At 35.2% G+C, this 10387-nt stretch overlaps 1 protein-coding gene across 1 annotated transcript; it reads left to right on the top strand.

Annotated features, from left to right (window-relative positions):
• The first annotated feature begins 7517 nt into the window (after positions 1 to 7517).
• LOC120261802 (zinc finger protein CONSTANS-LIKE 16-like) lies at positions 7518 to 8910 on the top strand. Its single transcript, XM_039269794.1, has 2 exons — positions 7518 to 8452; positions 8560 to 8910. Exons 1-2 carry the CDS (start codon positions 7604 to 7606, stop codon positions 8764 to 8766), a joined length of 1056 nt encoding a protein of 351 aa, XP_039125728.1. The 5' UTR covers positions 7518 to 7603; the 3' UTR covers positions 8767 to 8910.
• The last annotated feature ends 1477 nt before the right edge of the window (positions 8911 to 10387 follow it).

Genomic DNA, 10387 nt, shown 5'->3' with positions numbered 1-10387 from the left:
TAGCACATATTTTTTTCATCCCATCTTCCATGTTTAAGTCTTTTGTAGTAACATAGTTCATACGAAATACATTTATTGAAATATTAATTAGATGCACATGATGTGAATTTAAATTATCTTAAACTATTTTTTATTTTTTATTTTTTTAATGGCTCAGTATCTTATAAAAATAAAATAAAATTTTATTTATTTATATTTTTTAAAACAGAAATTGGATGAGCCACCATCATTAAAAAAAAAGAACATAATAAAATAAAAAAATAAAAATTATTTTATCTCGATTGTATTTATAAATATTATCATATTGGAGTGCGTTTCACAGGCTTTATGGAGGGAGATCAGTGGGAGCCAATTAGATCATTTTGCGTTTGTTCCGGCTTTGAGTTCAGTTGGGGGTATTATTGTGGGGTGGAATAGTTCGATCCTAGACGGTAAAGTGCTAAGAGTGGGTGATTACAGCTTGACGATTGAGTTCTTCTCCAAGCAGTTTCTAATGGTTTGGTTTTGTACCATGGTGTATGGTCTGGTGGCGAGAGCCCGTAAGAGTGCTTTTTGGGAGGAACTACGGGCGGATGTAGGACCCCCGGATGTCCCTTCAATTGTTTGTGGAGATTTCAATGCAATTTTTGCATTAGAAGATAAAGTTTCTGGAACTCCAAATGTGGATGACATTTGTTTTGCAAATTCTTTCATGGTGGATCGGGGTTTCTTGGAACCCCTTCGGTGGGGAGAAAATTCACTTAGACTAACGGTTAATCTGTCCCGATTTGGGTGAAGCTGGACAATTTCCTTGTGAACAATGCTTCGCAGAGCGTTTCCCTAGGCTTGTTCAAAAGAGTCTTCCTAGATTGGGATCGGACCATGTACCAATTTGTCTAAAGGAGGGCAGCACCTGTCTATCCCGCGGCCGTTTAGATTTGAATTGGTCTGGACCATGTCAGTTGGGTTTCATGATCTTGTTTGTCGGTGGTGGTCGGCATCTTCTCCTTCTGGATATGGGGCCTTCATCATTAGTAAAAAGCTTTCTCTGCTTAGGGGAAACTTGAGGGAGTGGAAAAAATTTAGCTTTGGTTCAATTAAGCTACGTAAGCTGGCCATGTTGCACGAACTTGAAGAAGTGGATATGGTCAAGGAGGCTAGGGAACTGTCTTCTGCTGAGTTGAAACAGGAGCTTTCTATCTCGGAGAACCTAACTGTAATTAGGAATCAGGAGGAGATCTATTGGAAGCAGCGATCACAATTGCAATGGCTTAAGGAGGGTGATGAAAATTCAAAATTTTTTCATGCGGTGGCAAATGCATTGGCGTAAGAACAGGAACTTTATTTCCTCCTTACAGGTCGATGGTGCCCTTCTTGAGAAGCTACGGGATTTAGGCAAGGCTTTTGCGGCTCACTTTAATAAGATCTTTGGTAGCAAGAGATCGACGGGTATTCATGTGGATCTTAGGAGATTGTTTGCCTTCAAGCCTCCCGTGGACCTCTCTCATCTTGAGAGTTCGTTTACGATTGATGAGCAGATATTGGCGGTATTTGAATTAGGACATGACAAGGCGCCAGGTCTGGATGGTTTTCCACTGCTCTCTTTTAGGGAATTCTGGGATTTGACCAAGGATGATTTGTGGAAACTTTGTGTGGACTTTTTCGATAGAAAGGTTAATTTAGAAAGAATCAACTGGGCAAGTTTAACTCTCATTCCTAAAGTGGACACTCCGGAGTCTCTCGGGGATTTCCGTCCTATCAGCTTAATCAACTCAATCCTGAAAATTATTTCTAAGATGTTGGCCTCCCGGCTCTCTAAAGTCTTGAATCGGTTAATTGAAAGTGAGCAATCAGCCTTCATGAAAGGAAGATGCATCCTAGATAATATTGCCAATACAGAGGAGTTGATTTTTAGTATGAACAGACACTGTTCATCTGGGCATATCCTAAAGGTGGACTTTGCTAAAGTGTTTGATACTGTGGACTGGGAGTTTCTGTGGGACTTACTACTAACAAGAGGGTTTGGTAGGAGATGTGTGGGTTGGATCCAATGTTTACTTACCACTTCGAAGGCTTCGATTCTTATCAATGGATCCCCTAACGGTTATATTCAGTACTAAAGAGGTCTGTGTCAGGGTGACCCGCTATCTCCTATGCTCTTTGCCCTGGTGATGGATGTGCTCAACTCCATGTTTGTTCATGCTCTAAACACCAAAGTGCTTGTGGGGGTTCCTCTTGGGGAGTTTGGTAGTAGGTGTAACCTTCATTACGCTGATAATCTGCTAATCCTGATCATGGGGGGCCTTGAAGACCTTAGGGTGGTGAAAGTGATGCTCTATGTGTTTGAGGACTTGACTGGTTTGGAGACCAATTTTGATAAAACATGTCTGTTCTCGAGCAAAATTGGTAAACTACCGGAGGTTGCTGCGGCTCTTACTCTTAATTGTGCGGTGGGTACGCTTCCGGTCACTTATCTTGGTATCCCCATCTCTGGACGAAGGCCGCGCAAGCAGGACTGGGAAGGGCTTTTTCTTAAGATTAGGAGACGACTCTCGACTTGGAAAGCTAGTTACCTCTCATTGGGGGGTAGACTTACGCTTTTCAACTCTGTGCTTACGGCTTTACCCACTTATTAGATGTCGTTGTTCAGATTGCCATGTTGGGTGATCAAGCATATTGATAAAATTAGGAGGGATTTTCTCTGATCGGGGCCAGATATTGACCAACTGAGCTGTCGGTTAGTTTGCTGGAAAAACTTGTGTCGTCCTCGGGATCAAGGGGGTGGGGTATACTTGACCTGGACAGGTTCAATCAGGTCCTTCTGAGGAAATGGTGGTGGAAGTTCATGTTGACACCCGATTAGTGTGGTACTGCAGTCATCCAATTTAATTATGGTTGATCCCGGTGGAACATGTTCCCTAAGTACAAAGGTCGAATCTCTTACTTCTAGAAAGGTGTTCTTAACTGTCTACCAGCTTTCAGAGGTTGTATTCAGCACACTATCTTAACGGGGAGAGAAACTCTATTTTGGAAGGATAATTGGCTGAATGGTAGTGCTCCTCGGTTCTTGTGGCCGGAGGATTTTATTGCGAGTCATCATCCAAATGGGACATTCAGTGAGCTTGCTTATTTATTGGAGAGACCTCCCTTTAGTGATAATTTGGCTATGCGACACATTAGGGAGTCAGTTAGGGCCACTTGTGATTCTCGGTTTGATCAGAAATGTTGGTGTCTTTCTGCAAATGAATCTTCCCAGTTAAATTTTTCTATAACTTCATTATCGATGGTGGATTGAGATGCCCGATTGTGAAGTTCTTTTGGAGTAGTTGGTGCCCAAAGAAAGTTAATCTGCTTAATTGGCTTGCGTGGAAGCATAAAATTCTTTCCCTGGCTAATCTAGCAAAGCGTCGTTGCAATTGTCTGCCTATGGCAACATGTGTGTTATGTTATTTAGACTTGGAATCTACTGACCACTTGTTCTTACATTGCACTTTTGCTAGGCAGGTGTGGGCCTTCTTTGGGAGATTTCTGCAGCTGCCAGACCCTCCCAAGTCCTTGACTTTGGTCTAGAGTGGTTGGAGATCTTTGTTAATATCATCGTTTAGAGTTATGTGGGACCTAGTGGTTAAGGCAGTTGTGTGGAATATTTGGTTTGCTCAAAATGATTGCATTTTTAATGCCTCTGTGATTCTTGTTCACTCTCTATATGTTAAGATTAATCATATGCTCTTATCCTGGTTCTCAGCAGCTTCTGATGGTGGTAAGTAGAAGATTGAGGGATCTATGTTGATTGTGCGACGGAGCTTGGAGTTTTCTGATGCACTTGCAGAGGAGACTGGGGGGGGGCATCCTCTGAGGTGATTGTGGATCAAAGTGCTGGCCAGTGGGCTCATGTTGAGGCCTTTGCGGCCTTAGTGGTCTTGTGGAGACGATTTGTCTCTGTTTTGTATTTTGTTTTTGGTGTTCCACATCTAGTGGGCTTCCATGTTGTTTTTTGGTGTACTGTCTTTTATGCTAATAGATGTGGTTTATCCACTTTTTAAAATATATATATATATATATATATTATCAGATCAAATGGACACTAAACAGAATGGAAAAGGTTCTATTCTATTCTTATGTAACATGTATAATTGGAAGCAATCAAGTCATGGGCTTAGATCGGAGAAAAGGGCATATAACAATGGAGACATAATTTTGAAGGTTGTTTTAATTTATTAAAGAGTTTACATATGGCTTGTTCAAATTGTAAAATTTATTTATCTTTTAATTAATAGATGAATTGAGCTCAGCTCAATTTTCACGTTCACAAAGATAATATAAACTACAGTAAATCTCAGTTTGTTCAGTAACCTTTGATAACACATACGTATATTTTTTTACCCTGTGAGGTGGGTTTAATTAGACAAATATATTACCATAGATTTGATTTTAATAAAAACATTTATAAAAATTTAGTTTATCAAAAATGACTACAATCATATCTTAGTAACAAAAAACAATTTAGTTAATTAACCAAAGGGTTTATAATCCAATGACAATATTAGCCTCACTATGAAAAGCGTTGGTGACATAGTGGTGATAATGAGTTACAATTGTGGGGTTGAGTATGCAATTTGAACCTATGTCATCGAGTGAGCGCACATAAATTGGGTGTTTAATAATAATAAACATGCCCGACCCCAATATTATTATTATTATTATAAGTATTTTTTAAATTGAACTCTTCAATATCATGTAAACATAGCTGATTAAACAATAGTTTCAAAATAATATTTTTTCATGTAAAATTGAACTTTTGAACAAACAAGAATTACCAAATTTTTTTTCTCTTTATGTAACAATAAAATTAAGAGTTAAGGGCAGGTTGCCATAAGGCTGACTTTGAATCTCTTCATGTACAATATGGATTTTTGTTATTTAATGTTTCTTTTTTAAAATTTTCTATTTAATATACATTTATTTGATTATATAGTTTTAAATTTCATTTTGATTTTCTTTTCCTTCCATCCTTCTTTTACTTCTATATATTTAATAACCTTGTAAAATTTTGACATATATATTGACTCATTGAGGACAGGGCACCAAATAAATCAGATTAATTTTTAGCTTTCAACATATATAATTGGGTTTTTTTTTTTGTCATGACCATATCTTTTTTTCATCTTGAATCTTAATTGAACTTAATTCTCATAATTTACCATAGAAGCCAAAAAAGTGGACCATGGTCATAAATTGACAAGATGCCAATAATCCCACATCCAAGGTAGAATATTTAGGACCATCTATAATATTGTTAATATTATTATTTTCATTATTATTGTTATTATTGTGGATGAGCCACAGGGTTAAGCTAAAAGACATGTATTGAGAATTGGACCTCTTTCAAGTCTTTATTCTTGATTGTTTTTATCTGGTTACAACTTACAAGCATCCCATTTGGGCTAGCTCTTGGAAAAAGATCTATCTATTTGTACCTTCATAAATTAATTAAGTCCTGTATTTTTTTTTCCAATGGTCATTGAAATATAGAACCATTAAAACATTGACTCAAATAGAATGATGGTGCAAACCTCAGATGGCCCCATAAGCACTCTTTTGCTACGTGGAATATTACAAACCTAGTTCTCCATGTGGCTCCTCCTCTTCAATTATTTAGTCTTGATTGACAGAGAGAGAGAGAGAGAGAGAGAGAGAGAGGAAAAAAGAAGATTTTTAGAGGCTTTATAAATTAAGGTGGAAAATGCATTTTTGGTTTCTTAACTTAAAAATATATGTATTTATTTTTAAAGATGGAGATTATGTAAAGATACAACTTTATAGTAGGAAAAAAAAAACACAAAATCAACCTAAGATATAGTTAAAAGCTAAAATTGGAGGCTCACTTATTCTTTTGTTTTGGAGGTTTAGAATTGAATGAGGAATCAATAAAATTAATGATTTAATTTTCATTGTTAAAATTTTGAAGGGAATGCCAACCTCAAATGGAAAAGACAGCAATCACTTTCCGTTTTGGATTTTCCTTAAAAGTGGAACGTCATGTCATGCCCATTGGCTGTGTAACAAATATTTGTCGTATATTGGGCTACTTATTTAATTACCCATTAATTATCATTAATATTTTACTTGATACTTGGGATATAGCTATACGCAATGGATAAGCTTGGACAAACTAGATTGAGTACTAATCCAATTTCTAGATAGAACTTTATTGCTCAATGAATGACATTTCACCACCATGCAATACAAGAATAAGATGATGCACATGAGTATGAGCAGGATTGACTTAAATCTTATCTTCTCATGCATGGCATATGTATATCTATATATATATATATAGAGATATAATAATATAAGAAGATAAGCACAACATGATATAAAGATAAACAACAAACGTGGCATATTCCAACATTCATACACAAAGGTCCAACGTAGACGTGTACTTCCAAATCCTCCCGTGAATGTCACGAGTGAATAATTTGAGATTAAAATATCCAGTCAAAAATGCATATGTTGTGTTGTAATACAACCCAATAAATAAATAAATAAATAAATCATTTTATTGTTATTAGAATACAAAAAAATTCCATTCATTAGGTAGTGCACAAGAAAGAATGGTTATATATTCTTTTTATTTATTGTAGTATGTTAATTTTTTTTTTTATATTCTTTTTCATTTGGGTTTATTTTGCAAATTTCTATCCGAATATAGGCTTATATTTTCAACCATAAACAATTACTTGGATGAAGCTATAAGTATAAGTATATATATCATTTGTAAGATATGCATTAGTTTAAACATTTTATTTGAATTAAAAAATATATTGTTGGAAATTGGAAAAGAATTTGTATCAGAGTAATGTAATTTTTTTTTAATGGAATAAACTTTGAATTAGTTAGGAGTGAAAAAAACATAAAAATATTGAACTTTATTTTTTAAATAAAAAAATTTAAAAATCTCCAATGATTTACAAAATATGATATATTTTACATGTTATATTGGTGAAAACAATACTAAATGAAAATAAGTTTTTTAAAATAACAATCACACATACAATCAAAAGTGGGTATATCTATCTAAATTTTGCTCTAAAAATTGTTGTAGTCTAAATTGAGGAATAATTATTACAATCTTGTAGGTTTTTTTAAAGTGGAAAACTCCTATAGTGGTTTTTTATTTCATAGTATTATTCATTAGTTTCTCAAACATTAAAAAAAAAACACTAGTACTGTTTTTCTTGCAAACCCAGTTTGTAAAGCACTTTAACGTACACATAACTTTTTTGAAAGCTAGTGATCAAGTGGGACCACCAATTTAATGAAGAAGGTACTAAACTCCAACACAGTGCCCATATCTCGTTCCATGTCCACAATGTGACCCACTAGAAATCCCACTTAACAACCCTTCAACCAATAGCATTCCACCCAAACGGATACCCTCCTCATCCTCACCCAATCCCATTCCAGATAAGGCCATGGCCCCCAAAAGCGCTCCACGTCACCCAAAAAGCGCACTCATATGAAATAAGATACTTTGGTGCAGCAACAGTACCTAGATATTAACAAAGCCCCTGCATGATATTTGTCTCTTAGACGACTCATCTCTCGATCGGGTCCGTGAACGATGAACCATTCTGAATACAAGGAACAGATACACGCTCGCCCTTGCGACGGATGCATCAGGCGACGCGCCCGCTGGTACTGCGCCGCCGACGACGCGTTTCTCTGCCAGTGCTGTGACGCATCGATCCATTCGGCTAATCCTCTTGCACGCCGCCACGAGCGTCTCCGTCTCAAGACCGGCTCTTTATCAGCTGCCCTCAAGCTTCATACTCCAGCTTGGCAGCATGGAATCACTCGGAAAGCACGTACACCGCGCCCGAAGCCTGCCGGAGCTGTAGTCAAGTCTGAACCATTAGTGCCGGACCTTGAGACTGTGTCGGCCGACGAGAATAATACTGAAGAGGAGCAGCTGCTTTTGTATTGTGTTCCGGTGCTTGATCATTCTCCTTCGGAGAAGCGGCCATTTGTTGATTGTAATAATAATTATTTGCATGTTGATGAGGATGATGCTGAATTGACAGAGTTTGCGGCGAACATGGAGAGGCTTCTGGGTCCTGGGATGGATGAGGATGTGTTATGCATGGAAGGGATGGGGTTTCTTGGTTTGAAGGATGAGAGTAATCATGAGATTAAGATGGAAATTGGGGATCATGATGATCAAAAGATGGTCAAAGAAGATGTGGATTTAGCAAGAGAGACTTTGGAGATGAACCTTGATTGTGGGTCAGTACTGGAGACTACTGATGATCAGAAGGTAAATGAGTGCTTGCATGGTAAAAGATTGATATTAAGGTTGGATTATGAGAAGGTTATGACTGCATGGGCTTCTTGTAATGGTTTGTCACCTTGGGGTGATGGAGAGAGGCCGGTGATCAACCTGAATCAATGTTTTCCGGCGGAGTTTATAATGGTAATGCATTCTACAAATAATATATATGTATATATAAATGGTCAATATTTAATTAATTAATGTTTCATGTTTTTTTAATTAATTTGCATGTTACTAAATAATGACAGGGAGGAGTATGGGGAGGAGGAGGAGGAGGAGAGATGGGGCAGGTGGGTGGAGGAGATGGAGGGAGAGAGGCGAGAGTGACAAGGTATAGAGAGAAGAGGAGAACCAGGTTGTTTGCTAAGAAGATTAGGTATGAGGTCAGGAAGCTAAACGCTGAGAAAAGGCCAAGAATGAAGGGCCGCTTTGTAAAACGTGTCTCCTCCTACTAATCAAGAACACTACAAGTTAATTTTTCTTTTTCTTTCCTAACTTTAATAATAAAAAAAAACTGCATGTTTTTCTTGTTATATCTTTGTGTGGTGATGTTTGGCAGCTTTCGTTGCTTACAGTATATATTTTTTTGTTTTGTTTTATTTTATTTCTTTTTTTACTCTTTGGAGGATTTGCAATTTTGTATGTTTTATAGCTCGGTAAAATAAAATTGAGCAAGACTATTGCGATGTGGATTTAAATTTTACAATATATCTTAACTAAATTCTAAAAGCCGACAAAGTGTGTGCACCTCTATATACTCTATATATACACATGCTTAAAAATTTCTTTTTATGCCATACATAATTACTATTTATATTATTTATTATAAGTGAAGAGGGAATTTCATTCCCTATCTCCCACATGGGACTCTGGCACTTCATTATTGGGCTATATTACCATTAAACATTATTTTTTTTAATTTTAACTCATAAAAATAATTAAAATATTGTATAAAATTATCATTTTTTTTAATCAAATCTCACTGGCAAGATGTAACCTAATAATAAAATGGTTTTTTTCAAATGAAAATTTTAATTGACTTTTTATTTTAGTTTTTATTGGGTATATAACATATGTGGTCTTTTAATGGTAGTATATAAACAAATATGGTGGTACATAAACAAATATGCATGCATTTTTACAAAGGCATGCATGATTTTTTTTTTTAAAAAAAAAATAGATGTAGATAAGTTACTAATTTTTCACTATAAAGTTGGAAAGAAGTCACACTCTTAAACTTTTATTTGAAAAAAAAAGATTTAACTGCCATTTTTTTATTACAGGGTTATAAATTTTGTTTAGGATAATGGTTCTTATATTTCAACATGTTTGAAGTTCAAAAAAATTACTTAGTATATATGATTTAGTATCCAATCGTTTTCAAATAGAATTGAAATCGGGTTAGATGTGGCTAGATTAATTCACCTGAGCCACCACAATTTGGTACTTATTAAATTTAATTTGATGTGCTATAATTTTATAGAATTCAATTCTTTTGTTCAATTACATTTTTTTAAGTAAACTATCCTAATACATTCCTGATACAAAATTTCACAACAAGATAGTATTAGAATCAATATGTTAAAATATTTCTCAAAGTAAAGTGATTGGTCTATTTATTACAAAAACTACTAAATAATTAGTATATGTGAAATCACTCCCTGTGATGGGGTAATATGGTACTTTTATGCCCTCCCTAGTAAAAGGCAGAAAGTTCAAATTCTACTCATAATTTGCCCATAATTCTCATAAAAGAAAATAAAATTTTATTTCTCCAATATTCATGGTCAATGTTTATTTTGGTACGTTAACAGAACACTTTTTTTTATCAATCATCTAATTAATTAGGTCAAGATTTTTTTCATTATATACTACTCCCTCCAATTTTTTTTTTACATGTCATATTTATCTAATTCACGCTAATTAAAAAAATAGTTAAAATTAATTGATCAACTACATTTTATAAAAATTTTCTTTACTTTCTAAAATTATCCATATTTAAAACTCAACTAGTAGAGTATATAATTTAATACTTAGTTGATTGGGATTTATTGAAAATTATACAAGTACATTAAA

Source organism: Dioscorea cayenensis, chromosome 5 (genome assembly GCF_009730915.1).
Source record: "Dioscorea cayenensis subsp. rotundata cultivar TDr96_F1 chromosome 5, TDr96_F1_v2_PseudoChromosome.rev07_lg8_w22 25.fasta, whole genome shotgun sequence".
Lineage (NCBI taxonomy): Eukaryota > Viridiplantae > Streptophyta > Magnoliopsida > Dioscoreales > Dioscoreaceae > Dioscorea > Dioscorea cayenensis.
Note: the sequence above shows the minus strand (reverse complement) of the source record. Positions and strands in the feature narration are given on the sequence as shown.